Source organism: Gouania willdenowi, chromosome 13 (genome assembly GCF_900634775.1).
Source record: "Gouania willdenowi chromosome 13, fGouWil2.1, whole genome shotgun sequence".
NCBI classification, from domain to species: domain Eukaryota; kingdom Metazoa; phylum Chordata; class Actinopteri; order Blenniiformes; family Gobiesocidae; genus Gouania; species Gouania willdenowi.
In genome coordinates, this window is record NC_041056.1 from 10,311,820 (window position 1) to 10,331,928 (window position 20,109).

The 20,109-nt window shown below is 37.5% G+C and overlaps 1 protein-coding gene across 4 annotated transcripts in view; it reads left to right on the top strand.

The window, feature by feature from the left end:
• The window catches only part of c2cd3 (C2 domain containing 3 centriole elongation regulator), a 41,851-nt gene that overhangs the window by 17,699 nt on the left and 4,043 nt on the right, over positions 1–20,109 (top strand). For 3 of the 4 annotated variants that reach the window (XM_028464633.1, XM_028464635.1, XM_028464634.1), the window contains exons 15-33: positions 784–915; positions 1,004–1,435; positions 4,770–4,921; positions 5,549–5,792; positions 6,823–7,006; positions 7,101–7,284; positions 8,272–8,444; positions 8,533–8,668; positions 10,017–10,285; positions 10,952–11,032; positions 11,135–11,734; positions 12,975–13,319; positions 14,535–14,673; positions 14,759–14,823; positions 14,910–15,115; positions 15,838–15,968; positions 16,816–16,947; positions 17,039–17,226; positions 19,213–19,960. In XM_028464633.1, the coding sequence (XP_028320434.1) occupies positions 784–915; positions 1,004–1,435; positions 4,770–4,921; positions 5,549–5,792; positions 6,823–7,006; positions 7,101–7,284; positions 8,272–8,444; positions 8,533–8,668; positions 10,017–10,285; positions 10,952–11,032; positions 11,135–11,734; positions 12,975–13,319; positions 14,535–14,673; positions 14,759–14,823; positions 14,910–15,115; positions 15,838–15,968; positions 16,816–16,947; positions 17,039–17,226; positions 19,213–19,960 (4,541 nt within the window). The remainder of the gene's footprint in view (positions 1–783; positions 916–1,003; positions 1,436–4,769; positions 4,922–5,548; positions 5,793–6,822; positions 7,007–7,100; positions 7,285–8,271; positions 8,445–8,532; positions 8,669–10,016; positions 10,286–10,951; positions 11,033–11,134; positions 11,735–12,974; positions 13,320–14,534; positions 14,674–14,758; positions 14,824–14,909; positions 15,116–15,837; positions 15,969–16,815; positions 16,948–17,038; positions 17,227–19,212; positions 19,961–20,109) is intronic. The other variant, XM_028464636.1, reaches the window with a different exon arrangement.

The window sequence follows — 20,109 nt, forward strand, 5'->3', positions numbered from 1 at the left end:
AAACTAAAGTTTTTCAACCCAGGGGTCGGGACCCTATGTGCGGTCTCCTGAAATGTCTAGTAATTGGTAAAAAACAAACAAAAAAAATTATTAAAATGGAATTTTTTACACATCACACATAGATACACAGATATCAAATAACTATATATCCCATGTCAGACATATAGGCATCTGCCGGCCCTGCGCCCACATGTGGCCCTCTGTCTAATTTTGTGGAGCCCCCAAAAGCATATGCACAAAATGACCTAAAAAACACACAAAATGACAGAAAATTACCCAATATTAACATCTAAAAACTCAGTAGATGACCACAAAACTACAGAAAACATCAAAAATGACTCCTACAACACATTCACTTCAAAACCACACTGAATGAGAGAAAAGCATAGAAGACAACACAAGTACACAGAAGAAGAAGAATCAGGGCTTTCGTCTTTATTTATTGTGACATATGTTTTTACACGTGTACGAAATTTGTTTTCTGCATTTAACCTATCCCTGTGGAGCAGTGGGAGCAGTTGGGGGTTAAGGGACTTGCTCAAGAACTATACAAAATACACAAGATGACTCTTAAAACACATAAGATGATTACAAAAAAAAAACAATAAAATATTTAAAACGACCACAAAAGCTTTTCTTGTATTAATATTCATTATTCTAAATGCTGACATGAATGTTCATAACTTGGCCCCTAGGATCTGACTGTCACATTTTTATGACCGAGCTGTGGTAAAACTTGCCGTTCTCTGGGAACTTCTGCTCTAAACAATGTGTGTTTTGCAGGCTTCTGCCATTGGAACAGCAGTTTATCCTCTGAGATGTCTGCTGCAGAGCAAGCAGCTGATCCAGTCCATTGTTTTACCCATTCAGAGCTTAGAGCATGACATCCAAACTCAAGGCATTGGACCACTAAAGGTAGCTTTATTTATTTGTTCATTTATTTTCACTGTAAAATTATGATCGCAAAAGCCTTCAACAGAATTCCCACTAATGTTTTTTACAGGTGACATTAGAGCTGGCAGCAGACAGCAAAAGTCTTTCTGAAAAAAGTAAGAACAAATTGTCATGGAAAGACGCACCGAACACACAAACCGCACCAAGTCCTGATCCAAACCTCAGCTTCAGATCTCAACCCACAAACAAAGACAAGTTTAATCATCTGCACATAGAAAACACAAGGACGACCGTTAGGACCCCTGAGAACCCCTTAAAAGTTGCACATCCCCACCCTGTCCTCCACACGTCTCCTCCTGAATTAGAAATCGCTGAAGTGTTGCTGCACGCTCTGCTGATGGTTCCAGATGGGAAAAACTTTAACTGTGGACCTCTGCAGGCACCCAACATTTACTTGAATTGTAAACTGTTTTGGTGTGATGAGACGGCAAGATCTGTGGTCAGCTGGGGTCAGAAAAGCCCAACATTCAACTTTGTTCAGGTAAGACTCACGAGAAGAACACAGCAGTCGTTCTGTTGTATGTTGTATTTACGCAATGAATAAAATCCTTTAATTGTTTTGTAATTGACAAAAAAAAATATTTAGGGTCTTGTTTTTTAAATATTAGTACTGTCATCAACGTGTTGCCTTGACACAATACCCTCAAACTTCTTTAAAACTGTTGTAAAGTCAATTGTCACTGATTTGTGTCAGATAATTAACTGCTCATTCCAATCAGGCACCGTACCAAAATCCCTGAAAGTAGCTGCTGTGAAACCTCTGTTAAAAAAGAGAACACTGGATGCCTCTATACTGGCTAACTATAGACCAATCAGCAACCTTCCATTCATGGCCAAGATCATTGAGAAGGTGGTCTTCAACCAACTGAGTCAATTCTTAACATTCAACAAAATATTTGATAAATTTCAGTCAGGTTTTCGTTCTCATCACAGCACTGAAACTGCTCTTATCAAAGTGATCAATGACATAAGGTTGAACACTGATTCAGGAAAAGTATCTGTTCTCATTCTGTTGGATCTAAGTGCTGCATTTGACACTGTAGATCATACAATTTTGTTGCACAGATTGCAAACATGGGTTGGACTAAATGGAAAAGTAATGCAATGGTTTAAGTCATACTTGGAGGAGCGAAGCTATTTTGTAAGCATTGGAAACTTTGAATCTGACAGATTACCAATGTCCTGTGGGGTTCCTCATGGCTCTGTTCTTGGACCTCTTCTGTTTAACCTTTACATGCTTCCTTTAGGACAAATTTTACAGAACTGTAAGGTTGATTATCAGAGCTATGCAGATGACACACAACTATATCTATCACTGAACCCAGATGACCATGGTCCCATTGAGGTGTTGTGTGACTGTTTAGAAAAAGTAAACTGCTGGATGAGTGAAAACTTCCTTCAACTAAACCATGACAAGACGGAGGTGATTGTCTTTGGTAACAAGGAAAAGAGGACTGCTGTCAGCAATTATCTTGAGTCTCGATCTTTAAAAGCTAAAGACCAAGTCAAAAACCTTGGTGTTCTGATTGACTCAGATCTTACATTCAGCAGTCAGATCAAATCTATCACAAAACAGCCTTCTACCACCTAAAGAACATCGCCAGAGTGAAAGGTTTAATGGCTCAGAAAGATCAGGAGAAACTGGTCCATGCTTTTATCTCCAGCAGACTGGACTATTGTAATGGTCTTCTGACAGGAATCCCCCAAAAGAGCATCAAACAGCTACAGCTGGTTCAGAACGCTGCAGCTCGGGTCTTAACCAGAACAAAGAGGTCAGAGCACATTACTCCAGTTTTAAAGTCTTTACACTGGCTCCCAGTCAGCCTCAGAATAGACTTTAAAGTTCTGCTGCTGGTGTATAAATCTGTGAATGGGTTTGGTCCAGAATACATCAGTGACATGTTAGTCAGGTATGAACCCAGCAGGTCTCTCAGATCTATGGACACAGATCAGATAGTGGAGCCCAGAGTTCACAGTAAACATGGTGATGCTGCTTTTAGTTGTTATGCTGCAAAGAAGTGGAACAAACTGCCAGCGGAGCTGAAGTCAGCATCCAATGTGAACATTTTTAAATCAAAGTTAAAGGCACTTTTTTTTCTCTACTGCATATGATTGAGAGAGAGATTTTTTGTCATGTTGTTGATGTAATGATGATTTTACTGATGATTTTAATTGATTTTACTGATGATTTTAAATGTTCTTATTGATTTAAATGTTCTTATTGATTTTAAACAATTGAATGTTTTATCATGTAAAGCACATTGAGTTGCCTTGAGTATGAAATGCGCTATATAAATAAATTTGCCTTGCCTTGCCTTGCCTTGTAAGTCAGACATCTTAAAGCATTTGTGTCAAACTCAAGGCCCGGGGGCCAAATCCAGCCCTTCAGAGCATTCGATTCGGCCCACTGGAGAATGTGAAAATTACAGAGAAAACATGAATAATTTTCCAAAATCCTGAAAATTTTCCTACATTATTCCACAAAATCTTCCTAAATTAAATAAAAGTTGATCAAAAAATAAATCAATCAAAGGACATTTAATCTGTCATCTGTATCTGTCAGTTATTGCATATTTATTGTTAATGCCTTCCATACTTTGTCTAATATAGAACTAAAAGAACATTGGCACATTCATTTGGAAATTGTTGGTTTTCCCGCCTAAAACCTACGGCCCACTTGTGATCGAAATTGTCCCTATTTGGCCCTTGAACTAAAAGAGTTCAAATTAAATGTTTATTGAACTGTTTTTGTGGCGTGGCTAATGCTTTTTTTTTTTCATTGTACCATATGTGTTATCAGTGACGTGCCGTGAGCACTAGGGTTGGGTAGGCAGGGCGTTGCAAAACGAGACCACCAATGACAATTTCATATTTTTCAGCTGGCAAGAGTTAATCTATTTCTGGTCTAAATGTGATTTCATTTAAGAGGTATGAAAAGAGTTTTTGTTTCTGTTTTGTTTCTGTTATTTTATGTTCCTTGATGTGTATTTTTAAAGAATTCATATATAAATTGTTTTTGTTGTTCATTTGATTCCTATTAAAAACACTCATAAGAATGACTGCAGATTGTTATTTGCACTTTTTATTAGAAAAAAGAAATATGAAATATCATAAAAACTTTTTTCTTTGTGTTTATTTGATTGCCATTCAAGACATTTTGATAAGAATGACTGTATATTGTTAATATAGGCTACAAAGTAAAAAATGTTGGTTAGTGGTGTGCCTTGGGATTTTTTTAATGAAAAGATGTACCTTGGCTAATAAAAGGTTGAAAAACACTAATGCACTGTGAACGTACGTATAACATTTAGCATAGCACGGTTATGTCCAAAGGCAGCATAGCGATCCTCCTGTTTACATAAATGGTTTTGATATTGAGGAACTGACTGCGCATGTGCATCCATACACTGATAGGAGGGGCAAAGGCAGAGCAGCTGTGTGCCTTTGGGAGAGGGTGTGGCCTTCACCGTAATCCAGCGCAGGAGTGAGTGACTTGTGCAGCGTCTCTGCCGTACCAGGAAATAGTGATGTTCAGTCATTTGGGCTATGAAAAGCACAAAATGCTCACACTTTCAAACTTATGGGTACTGTAGACTATTGGAAATTGAAAAATAAATTATAATTATATTATAATTAAGACAAATAATTTAAATTAATATTTAATTTATTTCAATTCATCCTTGGGTAGGCGCTGCCTACACTGCCTACCCTGACTGCACGTCACTGTGTGTTACCTGACTGTGACTGACCGGGTATATAAATGCCAAGGGGAATAATATAAATAATAAATCCTTTGATTGCTTTTTGTGTTTCAGGTCACACCCGTAGCTTTAACAAACAGGCTGCTAGAACGAATGAAGAACAACGTGATGGTGATCGAAGTGTGGCAGAAAACAAGGGTATCAGGGCAGGACCAGCTCCTTGGCCTCGTAAAACTACCTCTTCATCAATTTTACATGTCATTCAGGTGAGGCATGGAGAAACACTATTCTGTCTGTACTTTAATTTACTAAAATTGATTACTACTTGACCACTATTTTTCAGTTTTACAAAATAAAAAAAGAACTGACCTGTCAAACCTTTCTTAAAGATTGAGTTAAATAAAATGTTCTTTTAGGGGTTTTTTTGTTTTGTTTTTTTCTTATTCCTCTTCTTTTCCCTTTGGCTGTTCTCTTCAGGGGTCGCCACAGCAAATTCTCTGCTTCCATCTAACCCAGTGGTGTTCAACTCATTTTAGTTCTGGTCTCAAATACGGACCAGTTTGATCTCAAGGGGTCCACAGATTTTAGGTTTGGGGGTAAAAAGAGCAATTTCAACATTATTGTGATCTAGTTTTCAATATCAGTCCCTGAGGATCTTCATTTAAAAAAATCTTTGAATTTGTAACCAATTTTTGTATTGTTTAGTGGAATTATTTGTAAGAAATTGCATGATTTTAAAAAACAATAACAAAAAAATCAGATTAGATTAGATTTCCTTCCAAAATTTTAATATGTGATGAAGTGTTTCATCACTTTAAGGGGTTTTTTTCCCCTTAAATTGTTAGTATTAAATATTCTGAAAAAGCAATTAAACTTGCTCATGTCCTGTGCAGGGATCCTAGGATCACACAACTGCTTCTCCAGGCTCAGTACCCAGTTCTCGGTGTGGACTGCTACATGCCGGTCATCGATGTGTTCTCAGGCACCTGTAAAGGGAACCTCAGGGTTGTTTTGGCCATGGGCCAATCGGAGCAAATTGTTTCCCTTCAGCGATCAAGGGACAAAGAGTGGGATGCGTTTCCGCACCTCGTGAGACCGGTTCATTTGCTGGATCATAAGTGTCATTCACACACACAGGTCAGCACACACACACACACACGCAACACCCGAAATGTCTTTCTTTTCATCCATCTATGGCCTAGGTTCCCAAAGTGGGGTATGGGGGCAAATTGTCATGGGGTCAATTTTTATTGAATTTGTGGAAATTGTGTTAAATAATTGCAGGAAAATTGACTTTTTTGAACAGTTTTAATTTGAAAATGATTGCAGTCATGGGAAAAATGTGATTCTCCAAATAATTTGTTTTTCTGTCTTTTTAACTTTCTCCAGCAAGCCAAATTTGTTGGTCTAAAGGGTCAGATTTGTGCTGTGGGGCTACATTGTATATGACATTACATTATTATGTTTATTAGTCTGCAGGAGTAGGGGGTACATGGCTTCAGATTAAATGTCTGAAGGGGTACGGGACTGTGAAAAGTTTGGGAACCATTGATCTATGGTACTCCACAGTCCATATCCCACAATGCAATGCACAAAACGTTTCTAACATTGTCATTAAAATTAGTATTTACAATGGAGATAAAAACAAACTTTTTTCTATGGAAACATATCTGTACCACAATTCAATTTAAAATTAATTAACAGAAATGCATTTTCATTTTCAGAATATAGTTGCATTTTTTATCTTGTGAATAAAATTAATAATAAATAATCCAAACTGCATTTTCATTTGCTTCTTCAAGACTGCTCATTTTGTAACTTAGTTGAAATGATTATAGAAATTACATTTAAGATTCAATTTTCAAAAGATGCCCCAGCAAATAGTTACCAAAATTCAATTTGAAATGGCAAATTTGAAAATTAAAATGCATTAGCAGAATATTATAGCTGCATTATTTGACTCATAAATAAAATTGATAATGAATAATCCAAATTGCATTTTCATTTTCTTCTTTAAGTCTTCTCATCCAGCAAATTATTTTCTATTTATTGATCTATGAGACCTATACTATGTCTTCATCCGTTGAAAAAAATCACTTTTCTGTATATATAGTATGATATGAATGATATTCTCTCATTTTGTTTTGCTTTCCTATCTTTTCCTCAGGGGATCAAAACTCAGGTTGAACCTCTAAGAGAACATCTGTTTGTGATTAAAGTGGAGAAGGTGAGCGGACTGATGCCTCTGCAGTCCACGGTGTGGGGTGAGGCTGACTGCTATGTCCAGTACACTTTCCCCTGTCAGGACCAACAAGCTGCAACAGAGGAGGATCTAAACCTCATAGAGAGTAGTAAGATACATGCACTAGGTTTACACATTTACTTAAAAAAGCAAAAATCTATTGTTCCATATTTTATTGTATCCTCATACTTGTCTCCAAACAGGTGTGAACCTGAGGTCCTTTCGTACTACGACCACCCTCTGTGTCCCTGACCCAGTGTTTGGTCACACTGAGACTCATGTGCTACTGGCCCCTGAAGGAGTTCCTGTGCAGAGGCTGCTTCTCAGCTCACTGTCCAGTCAGGGCCTGAGCAATGGAGGAGGCATCCAGTTTGAAGTGTGGTGCAGGTATGTATTCTGTTTGAATTATTTCACTTCTAGTTGCTTCTATTTTACATCATTCTGTGATTTTGGTAAAAAAAAATAATATTCTGTAGTTCAGAGGTGTCGGATACAACACTAAAAAACACAACCTAATCAACAACATCTCGTAAAATAAACACCTGATCCATGTGATTGAAAAAGTTGTGGTTATTTAGAGATGCAGATTTTTTCTAAATTATCTTTGCATTTTCCTTTTACCTAGTTTGCACTAATAGAAAAATTAGTTCATTTGTAAAATAAATACATAAAATAAGAAAAAGCATATGTAGAAGAACCGTGAGTCTGTAGTTTTACTACTCTACAATCTTAATGAGTAACTAAACAATGAGCTTTTGACTGACGTGCTTCTAGGCTGGAAATATAAAAAAATGCCTTGATTATGGGCGGGGTTCCTCTGGAGCAGTTAAGACACACCGAGTCTATACCATAAAATCTCTCTTACCCTAACTAGCTACTCAATAATCACTATATTTCATTATTCACAATTCGCCCAATCCAACTTATTCACAACAGATTGCAGAGTCCACAGGTGCTACTTTTTATTGGAGAGGCGGAGCCAACAGTGGTGGTTAATGACGTGAGAAGCCACCAAAATGGAGGACAGTGGGAATATTTAATTATGTTAGCTGGGTTTCAACGCACAGAGACCAGCCACTGTTACATTTTTACAAAAAATGATGCTAAATTTAAATACTTTGACTCAAATGTCAAGAGTTTGACTATTATCAATCAACAGCACTACTTCATACACAAATACATTTGTTTTCAGCAGAATTAATGGTTTTGGTGTTCAGTTACTCTTTAAGCTCACTCAAACTAATACAGGTCTGATGTTAAAAAATATCTTGCATTATACTGTGACTATACTGTATTACTACAAGCACACACTTAGCAAATTATATTTTACAACTGACTTCTGATAGAAATAAATATTGGCCATTATTTTCGTAGGTATTATTATCCAAACGTCAGGGATCAGCTCGTGGCCAGAGGATGTTTACCACTGTCCAAACTCTGTGCCATGGTCACCATGCAGAGGCAACATCCCAATGAGGCCCAGATGTTTTCCCTGCCCCTGATTCCCAGGACGGACGATTGTACTGGACACCAGCCACAGCCCTCAGGTACACACACACACACACACACACACACTGTAAGAAAGGTAACGCTACATTTCACCGTTTGTCCTGTTAAATGGTTTTGCATCACCAGGTCTCCTCGACGTATGCATCACATACAAACACCGACATGTGAGAACGGGCAGGCAGGCGGGGCTTGGAGTGGCTTCTCGACTTGTGACGCTCGTTATTCAAGTGCACAGAGCGTGTGGTCTGAAGGCAGCAGCCAGGTACATCACAGTGACTGACCATCTACATTTCTGCATTTTTTTTCTTCTTCTTTCATAAAAATCCACAATCCAGATTGAAGTTGGAAAAATGTTCACACAACAAGAATATTTATTTAAACTAGGGCTGAACGGTTAATTGCATATGCGATATTATTGCAATACCATGAAATGCGATTTTGTAATCGCAAAGGCTGCAATTTAATTTTTTTTTCTTTTTGTCCTGTTTTATTCTGTCCTGTTAAGTTTAGAGAGTGTTTAAGAAGTGCAGTCCACACTTTTACATGTTTCATGTAGTTAGGTATGTTGAAGAGGTACATATTTGTTTGCTTTATTGTTGTAATCTGTGCTTTAAAATGTATTTTTTATATTTATTTGAAGTTTAAATAAATCTAAAATTGTTTATTATGAAACAGATTTATTTATTGCTTGTGTTCATTGAAAAATACATGACAAGATGCCTTTAAAAAAAGTAATTGCATATTGAATCGCAATTGCAATATTGAGGAAAAAAATTGCTTTGATTAGTTTCCAAAATCGTTCAGCCCTAATTTAAATAAAGAAAAGAAAGTTTTAAGTTTATTGGAGGCCATTGCTGTTTCGAATATGTTATTTAACTTAAGGATTTGGTTAAGATTAAGAATAAAGATTATTGCGACTTAAGCATAACTTTAAAAACTTGTAGCTGGGCTGGGGTCTTTGGTAATTGGTAATTAATTACAATTATGACGTAATTGCAATTGAATATATTTGTTGCCATTTTAACTCTAATTGAATTGTAATTGAGTTCAGATAATTGACTTTGTAATTGTAATTGGCATGAAAATTCTTTCAAAACTGTGTTTTACAATTCAATTAAACGCAAACCCGGGGAAAGCATGTTACTGTTTTATGGCTTACACATACATAGGTAATAATTATTACATTTAGTTTCATATCAAACTTTCCCACTACCTGTCAGTTCTTTTCAGGATCATTTTACCATTTAAAAATTATATAAATCAAGGAATCTACTGACAGGAAAAAAAAGGCTCAGACATTCACACCAAAAATGTTAACATATTATTTCATGGATAAGGAAGTCTATCAATGTAACCAAGAGATGACAAACAAATTTGATGATAGATATAATTTTTTAGTGTATTTTACAGCTAACATGGGTCAAACTGACCTGTTATCATACGAGATGCTTACAGAAAGCTAGCACAAGAGGTGGCTATGTTTTATTTGATTATTGGCTCAGTAATTGTGATTAATTGTTTTTGAACTTTATTAATTGAAGACATAATTGCAATTGAAAAATGTAATTGACCCCAACCCTGATCTGTAGACCTTCTCTTTTATGTTTCAGGGTTCTTTCCCAGCAAGTTGAAGGGTTCAGCTACTTCCTCAGCGTGGGCTTGAATCCTTTCGTTTCGTTCCAGCTCTCGTTTCTGCCCGACAGTGAGCGGAGATGCACGCGCACTTCAGCCAGGACCTTCTGTCCTGAGTTCGACCATCATACGGAGTTGTCCTGTGATCTTCTGGCTCAGGGGAGCAGCGGGGAGACCTGCAGCCTGGCTGAGCAGCTGGAGCAGGCGTCTGCCATCTTTACCGTGTGGAACAGGGACAACCGCAAAGGTTTGCAAAGCTTATTATCACACGCAGCACAATGTACGGATTTCTATTCTACTTCCAAGCAAACTTTCAATACGAGCAAATGTTTTTCTTTTAGTTTTCACACTAGGATATTCTTAATGTTTTGACATTAAAGAGCTGTTTTTATTCTATTTCTTTTGTAATAAATATTAGATATGTCCAAGCTCTTTAGCTTTAGATGTTTTTATTCCGTTATAATGCCTAGTCTCAAAAACAAACTATAAGAATGTGTTAATCACCATCAAATCACGATTTTTAAATGCAAGCTAAAAACCTGTTTATGCAGTTTACCTTTTATGTAGTACTTTATGATTTTTAGGGTTCTTAACTTTAAATGTTATATATTTTAAAAATTGTTTCCTTCTCTGCTTTGTTTTTATATCTGACTCTTTCTTATTTTGTCATCTTTTTAATTATTTTATTAAAATACTTCTGTGTGCATTAGTCTCACAACCTCTTTTTCAATAACGTTAGCAAATTTCTGTGAAGCACTTTGATTACTATAAGTGTATAAACCTGTTAATTTTAGTGGTTACTTCTTTGCGGACAACTTAAACTCTTCAGAGTAAATGTATCTTTTTCAATGCAAAATGTAAAAATACATGTATGAAAATGATTAATAATTGTAATGTTTACTCATGGTTGCAGCAATGGATTTTTCCAAACCTAAAGATTTGACTTTGGGCACTGTAAAAATCCCATTGGTTGACTTGATTCATAAAAAAACAGGTAGGTCCCACTAATGATGACTTGTTCATTTTTAAAAAAAATTTAAATAATGATTCGATCACTGGGTTTTTTTTCTGTTTTTTTTTATTATTAAACATAAAGGCATTTCTGGCTGGTTTGGAATATCTTCTACAGAAGAAACTATTTCCTCACAGCATCAGCACCTCACGGTTGGCGGCCTTGAGATCTCCATCAGCTTTTCTCACCATTCAGACAGAGAGCGGGTCATAAAAGCTGCTCAGGGTTTGGCTTGGGAAGACACCACAGGTCTGGAGGACGGGGAATCCTGGGAGCACGATAAGAAAAAACTCTCTGTGACTTTGTCCATGCCTCGAGCGTGGCTCCCTGTCCACTGTCTACTGCTGCCTGGCGTGAATGAGCTTCAGCGCTCCACGTACTGCTACCTCAGATGCAGGTTTTACGACCAGGAGGCTTTCTGCTCTCAGATGAAGCACCCACGGGTGGAAGACGGGAAGGGCGAACAGGCCACTGTGGGTTTTGAAGGAAGTCAGACTGTGGAGCTGAGGAGCTCTCTGCCTTTACTGTGGTATCTGCGAGAGGAGAAGCTGGAGGTGCAGGTGTGGGTCGCCTTCAAGAAAGACAAAACTACACGACCCAGTGACAAGGACAGATTGTTGGGCTCAGCGTTCATCGATTTGTCGTCCCTCTCACAAACCGCACAACAGAAGCAGACTCTTACTGGTACGTATTTTTGTTGTACGAGTTAAAAAGAATTAGCTTTATGTCATTTAATATGGACAAAACACAAATTACGTATTTTAAAAAAAAATGATATTGATATTAGGGTTTTTCTTGATGGCAATCACATTAAACAAGTAAATTAAACAAAATTTATCGTCGTTATACTAGACCGGTTTTTCTCAAATGAACGGGTACGCGATGGCACTTCAGGGGGTACTTGAGAGAGAGAGAATGGAAAATGAACAAATAAAGTGTCAGTCTTGGGCCCACCCCAGTCGTGAGATGACCAGAAATTATAAAAAAAAACTATAGAAATAAATCTATTCAGGAGCCACTAAATCAGTGTTTTTCAACCTTGGGGTTCTGGACCCCATGTGGGGTCGCACTTCAGAAAAATGAAATTAGTTTTAAAAATTTTTTTCATTATTATTCTTTTTTAAATCAAAATAACACACAATCTTAAACAACTGTAATTCTATGCTTTCACTTTGTAAAACATAAATCAAGTTAAACTTAAATGCAGTAAAAAAAATAAATGTATATATATATATATATATATATATATATATATTTTTTTTTTTTTTTTTATCTCTTTGGGATCACCAGAAATTCTGGGAACCACTGCACTATCCACTCATTTACAAATTGAGATTCTTTAAAATGTCTCATCACTCAGTGTTAAAGATGGACAAATGGGGGTACTTGGATTCAGAAATAAGAGAAAGGGGGTATTTGAGCCAAAAAAGTTTGAGAACCACTGTACTAGACAATCAAATTAGTTGGCAGAATTTAAAGAAATTTAAACATAATCCATAACATATCTCTTCTCTAAGCATAAGTGCTAAAGGGAGAAAAATTATAAACAGGTGTGTATATACTTATGTATGTGGTGGACAAATTAATGTATAGTGACATATATGAATTGTATAATTATATAGATATATACTGTATCAATGAATTATGTCTCCTTTTATAGTTTAAATACATGTATGTATCTATTATGAGAAGATCAATTTATAGAAATAAAGAACAGGACTAGATATTACAAGGGGTAGGAGTTTGTACTTCCTCTTACTCTTTTTCGAACATGTACAGGCTTCACTTGCAGGATTTTGTAACTATTTATTCTCTCTTTATATACACTGCTGTTGTCAAATTATTCAGGGAGACATGAAATGTGAATAATTGTAGTTACTGCTCCCTTTGCTTGACTGTGACTTTGTTGACTGTGATGTTTCAGGTGTGTATCCACTGTTCAGGCGTTCAGCAGCTGACCTACAAGGAGCAGCACTCAGGGTTCACATCTCGCTGACGTCAGCTTCCGATGCCACAGAAGTCTCTGTTAAAGCTGACGCTCAGATGGATTCTGACAGTCAGGAGGACCTCCTTCCAGATGTAGAAGAAGCAGATCAACCCTTCATTTCTGTAACTGCACCTACAACGTCTCATCCACCAGAGCACAGTGAAGGAACTCCCAGAGTGTCTCCAGACATCACCACAGCTGTGCAACGCTCAGAAACAGGCCTGGAGGAGTGTTTCCCTGTCACTGTCACCGTAGACCGGGCGATGCATTTGAACTTGAAAGGTGAGTCGTTGGATGTCCTTTGTTTAAGGCAGGGGTGTCACACTTATTTTTGTTCAGGGGCCAAATACGGACCAGTTTGATCTCAAGTGGGCCGTAGATTATACGTATAGGTGGGAAAACGGGAGATTTCAACAATATGTCCTACTTTGCACTTCCACCTTTAAAAGATACGTAAAGTATGTAAAGCACCAACAATATCCAAGCAATAAGTGACAGGATTTTCACCTAAATTTACTTGATTTTGTAATTAATTTTTATTTAATTTATTTGGGAAATCTTGTGGAATAATTTGAGGAGAATTGCAGGATTTTGGGAAAAAAAATTGAGAGTTCTTACAACAATTTAGCTTTTAATAATGATTTCCATCATGTGATATAAAGATGGGAGCGCTGGAAATATTGTAAAATTTGTGTATTTTGACAAAATGCGATATTAACAACCAAATTAGTTGGTAATTTACACATTGATTCTTCATGTTTTTTTCTGTCATCTTTTTTACTCTCTCCTGCGGGCCACATTGAATGCTGTACAGTAGGAGTGTCAAACTCATTTTAGTACAGGGACCAAATGTGGAGCAGTTTATCTTAAGTGGGTCCCAGATTTTAGGCTTGAACATTTGTAATTTAAACATTATTGTGTTCTAGTTTGCACTTCCACGATTTAAAAAAAATTATAAAATATATACAATAATAATAATAATAGTAATAATAATAAAGTTTTATATGGCGCTATTCAAAGAAAGATGCTTTACAGGAAGCAGTAGGAGTGGATGAGATGAGTAATAAGTGAAATATCAGTCCCGGCAGGATTTTGTGAGTGACCCATTTATATGTAATTTAGGGAAATATTGTGGAATAATTTGAAGAAAATTGCAGGATTTTGGGAAAATTGAGGTTCTTTTAACAATTTCAGATTAAAAATGACTTCTATCATGTCATATAAGCATGGGGAAAATGTGGGCATCGAATTTGTATATTATTTGGAATTATCTACAACTGAATTAGTTGGTAATTTACACAATAATTCATGGTTTCTGTGACTTTTTTGCTTTCTGCTACTGGTGGAGTTGGATGCTCTAAAGGGCTGGATTTAGCCCCCGGGCCTTGAGTTTGACACGTGCTCTAAAGGCCCAGATTTGGACCCCGGGCCTTGAGTTTGACACCTGTGGCTTAAGGTGAAAGTTTATGGATTCATTCCTATGTGTTTCTCTGACAGGTTGTCCACTAGCAGAGCGCAACGAAGGGTCGCCATGTTGCCGTGTTTCTTACATCACTGCTGACTCTGCTGAGCCCGTGTCCACAGACGTTATAACCAACACCGACTGCCCAATCTGGGACCATCAACACTTGTGCTGGTAGAGTTTCCTCACATCCTAAACCTAAACATTTGACTGTAGATGATTCATTATGATGCTCATGGTTGTGGTTTCACAACTTCAGGTTTTCAAAACAGTTGTTGGTTGAAGCTCGGGAGTTCCTGGTCTTCAAAGTTTGGCACAAAGGAGGTAAAGGAGCAGCTTTAGCTCATGACCTGTGTCTCTTTGATCTTTTTAATGCGTTAGTTGGCTTATGGTTTGGTTTGTCTCTCTAGAAATGGAGCAAGTCATCGGATTTGCATCTGTTGACTTGTCTCCGTTACTTTGTGGGTTCCCGTCCGTGTGTGGTTGGTACAACATTACAGACTTGAACGGTCAATGTCACGGGCAGCTCAAAGTGTCCATCACTCCACTCAAGGGCATTGAAGGCCTGCGAGCTCTGAGAAAAACTGTGAATGAAGAAGTTCCCAAAGACTCACCGGTGAGAGATGCAACAGTCACTGTTAAACACACACACACACACACACAAATCAAAGCATTTTATTTTATTTTGCTTTTCTATGAGCTCTGTTTAATGTTATTGCTTAGGTGTGCAAATATGTGTAATGTGTAATTTAAACAAACTTCTGTTATTCCTCAAACTTTCTAGTAACACTGGCTTTACTATCACAACTAATATATATCCCAGTATGTCTTTATTACCATACGAGTAAAATCGTAATACAGATTCGAAAGAAACTGCAATGTGTTTGATTTACAGGATTTTAAAGGATATTCAGTGTTTGTTTTTAAGGGTTAAATCAGTGTTTTTCCACCTTGGAGTTGTGATCTCATGTGGGGTCGCCAGGAATGTGTCAAAGATAATTAATTATGTAGTTAAAATATATATTACGACATTTTAATCATTGTTCTTTTTCAAATTAAAACACAACACAATCTTAAACAACTGTATTCTATACTTTCACAAAAACACACAAATCAGAGCATTTATTTTATTTTCCTTTTCTGTGAGCTCTATTGCTCAGGTGTGCAAGTGTAATACAGTACATGTGTGTAATTTAAACAAACTTAAATTATTCCTCAAAAGTTAAATTATTCTCATTATGTTATATCACTGGCTTCACTATCACAACTACTATGTGTTTTTATTAATCATACAAACAAAATACAGATTTTAAAGAAACCGCGTTGTTTGATTTACAGTCTTTTTTACAGTCTGTTCCCATCACCTACCAAACCTCAGCCACCTACAGTAGCTTTCCTGCTCACATCAGCAGATATCCAGAACAGAAGATTTCTTCACCGGACTGCACGGACAGGCTCTTCTCTGAGAGGTCAGAACATCCAGGAGAAACTATGAAGGGCAGTTTTGGTTGGAAAAGGAAAAAAACAACAACAATATCTCCAGTTTTTAATGCATAGAATCTCAAAACATTTGCTGAGGTCAAATTAAATACGCTGCTCATAATGATGTCAGAAGTCACGCTCAGTTGTAATTTTAATTTCTCTTTAGTAGTTGTTGTCAAAGCAGGATCTATAATCTTGTTTACTTTTGTATTTTTTTGTTTAACTTTTTTTAAATCGATTTTTAAAGTATTTACAGTGTATGTTTTTTATGGATTAAGTCAGAAATTTTTCAACCTTGGGGTCGTGACCCCATGTAGGGTCGCCTCCTGGAATGTGTCAAAAAAATAATTACTAATTAAAAATATGTATTAAATGTTTTAATCATTCTTTTTCAAATGAAAACACAACACACAATCTTAAACAACTGTATTCTATACTTTCACTTTCTCAAATATAAATCTAGTTTAAATGAACTTCAGCATAAAGAAAAAAAGAAAGCAAAAAATAAGGAAATACAGTATAAAAATATCTGAGATGGTGCATCGTGTCACTTCGTGCACTAATTCTGGCTACTCTGTATTTGTTACAATGTATAACAAACATGATCAAAATCTAATTATAGAAAAGAATGATTTGAGGTCACCAGAAATGTGTCAAAATGTGTAAAATATGGGTCGCAATCCAAAAAAAGTTGGTAACCACTGGGTTAAGTGGTGCCTGGTCTTAAAATTGTTGATGAATGCTTTACTAAAGGTATAAAAGCATATAAAGTTAAACTGTTTTTACCCTAATGGTTGTCACCTTATAAGTAAGTGGCTATTATAACTCTGACAGATCCAGTGAGAGCAGTCGCCATTGTGAACACATGGATGGAGTCCGCCTTTACCATCAGAGTCTGCAGGAACAAACCACGTCTCATCCTGCTGACATCAACCCCTCCAGCTCTTTCTTAGTTTCAACACTGCGGTATTGCTGCTAAACCACTGAATGACAGCATTGTGACCTGTTTGACGGTATTATCTAGCCGACCAATGACTGTGCTTCATGATTTTTGCAGAAAGAAACTCGGTGAACTTGATGACATTCAGAGATATTTCAGCCAAAAGCTTTCAGTGCCAGTGTTTCCTTCAAGGCCGCAACATGATGTTTGCTCTAAACAAGGGGAACACAGGGACTCAGAGAGCGAAGCGTCTCAGCTGCTTCTCAAGTCCATTCCCTTGGTTCGAGAAGTCAATGACATCAACGGTGAGCTGAGAGTTTGTTTATACTTCCTGTTTTGACCTAAAAGTTTAAAAAGGGAAGGCAATACTTGGGGGGGGGGCGCTTTCCGAAAAGAGCAAATGTAAAACGGCTTAAACTTTCAACTTAACTTCAGCGTTCATAACATTGTTCATTTTAAAGCAGAAATGCATTGTGTAGGGCTCATGAATCAATATATCATAAATGATTTGCATGGAAGGAAACTCAAATTGCAGTGTGAGTGTTTACAATAAAGATGAAAAAAGACTTTGAGTTTGTTGGCATTGTTTAAATGCTAACATTTTAAAATGTTTTTACTGCTGATTTTGATGTTTAGTAAGTCATTTATTTATAAAGCGCTTTTTGCAGATAAAATCACAAAGTGCTGTACAGAGTTGTGGTAAAAATACAAATGCAACATCATAATAGAATGATAAAACATGGGTGCATAAACATCTTAAGAGCAGCAACATTAAAGGATAATAAAAATGTAATATCCAGTTAACTAAAAGCTTTTCTGAAAACAGTTTTTTTTTTAAAGTGTCCACACAGTTGAGCTCCCTGAGAGACTGGTGCAGGTTATTCCAGAGTCTGGGAGCTACAGCCTGGAACGCCAGGTCTCCTCGGGTTTTAAATTTAGTTTTTGGGGTCTTTAGGAGACCCTGACCTGAAGACCGAAGGCTTCGCCCTGATGAGTAGGGGCACAACAAGTCCGAGATATATTTAGGGGCCTGAACATGTAACGCTCGGAACGTAAGAACTAATATTTTGTACTCTATTCGAACCTTAACTGGAAGCCAGTGCAGAGTAGAAAGAATGGGGGTGATGTGGGATGTTCTGGGAGCACCAGCGCTAAAAGTCTCATTTTAAAACTGTTAAGGGGCGTTCACACCAAACACGACTGAAGCTACTCTGGCGACTAGATTACATTCAAAATCAATGTATAGGACGCGACTTGGGTGATTCCGGTGTGCGACCTTGTCGCTCAAAGTTGAAAAATTTGAATATTTCAAGCGACTTCAAGCAACAACTCCCCCGACTGTACACTTCCTCAACTTACCGGGGCAAAATGAAAGCACCATGCTCCTTCAATAAGCCTACATTCTAAGTATATTCTGAGTAAACTCATCCTTTACTAACTCCATAAGTTTATCATTTAAACCGTAAGTACATGCGGCGCTGTCTATGATAAGTGCTGTAAATGTACGGCCGGAAAACAAGTGATCAGCCCTCTCGATGCAGCAGCTCTCTCAGAGCTGCCACCGGCTCTGCAGACACATACTCTTACTAGGTCATCACGTCACTGGAGCGATGTGACCAGAAAGCAAGACAATGTTCAAGCGACTCATCATGGGCAACTAATCGACTTCAGTCGGTGTGAACGCACCTTCAAATGTCTTCTGTTGCACTTTTAAATCATGTAAATCACATTGAATTGCCTTGTGTATGAAATGCGCTAAACAAATAAATTTGCCTTGCCTTTAAAAAGTTTCACGCATTGCATTATGGGATGTGGAGTCCCTTGTGTTTGCCTTCAAACACTTTGCCAAAGTGACTTCCCAACACATTTCTGGTGTTTTCATGGCCTGAAAGTTGTGGCAAAATAAAAATGATTGATTGTTTTGGGACTGACATGGAAAAATCAGAATCTGATGAAAATCAAAAGTTTTGCGTAGTGAAGTGATATCACGAGGAATACTGGAAACAAGCTAGAACAAAAAAAGGTGTCAAGCCAATCACTGTCCTCCTTGACTGCCAAAAAAACACAAGAACTCACAGTAAGAATTAAATAAATACACTTTAATACATCTGTCTATGGAACTCCAAATCCAACAATGCAATGTGCATGGAACATTTTCATCTCCAGCAGCGTTGAATAACAGGCGCTAGTGTGAGCCTCTTGAAAAAGATTATGGTCTTAAATAAAGCTGAGGTCATGCTGTGATTAAATACCTTTTCTCAATCAATAATAAACTCTTCCTCCTTACTCAGGTCTACGTAGATCTCAGCTTGAAACAATCCTCCCCACCATGCAGAGCTGCTCCACATCATCTTCTGCTGGAAAAAACAACCATCAGACCATAACTGAGGACGACTGCAGTGCAAACAATGATCTAGATTGTCATCCCAACATTGCATTTCTTCCAGATTCGTCACCTCAGGAGATATCTGAGGAGCCCACAGACTCTGAGCCCGAGGAAAGAGACGAAAACAAAAGCCGAGAAGTCATCCATGACATTCACGAAGGAAAACAAAGCTGTGAAGTAAGTGAGACAGAGGAGGAAAGTGAAGGCAATTCAGAGAAAGACATGCAAGAGGAAATTGATGATGATGATGATAATGAGGATTACGTGGAGGTCTTGGTTAAGCCAAGGCCTCTGAACGAGGTGACCTCATTGACAGACAAAACCAGTCCATGGACCAGTGTCCTTTCAGATCCTGATCTGACTTCACTAGAGAGTCTAGAAGCAGCGGACGTTTCTGCTCTGAGTGCAGATGAGAGCGAGAGGACAGAGATGGACAAACGGGAGAAATGTATCCATGGTAACCCGAGAGAGGAGGACCAATGGATTCACAGTTTGAACCAATCTGACACAGAAAGTGAGGAAGTTAAGAAGCCACGAACATCTGATAGAAGTCAAGACAAAGAACCAAAGAGTCCTTTATCCACCACTACGCATGCTACGGACACCCACAATGCACCTGGCCCTCCGGGAAATCTAAACACGAACCTCCAATGGTATCCTTGATCTGTAGTATCTGTAAACCGATTAGTTTTAGGTTTGTTTTTATTGGACTTAGTTTGCATGGAGAAACTAACATTTATTCAATATTGTCCAAGTTTATCCCAAGTTGGGTTGTTGTAAAATACAAAGAAAGAACCCAAAG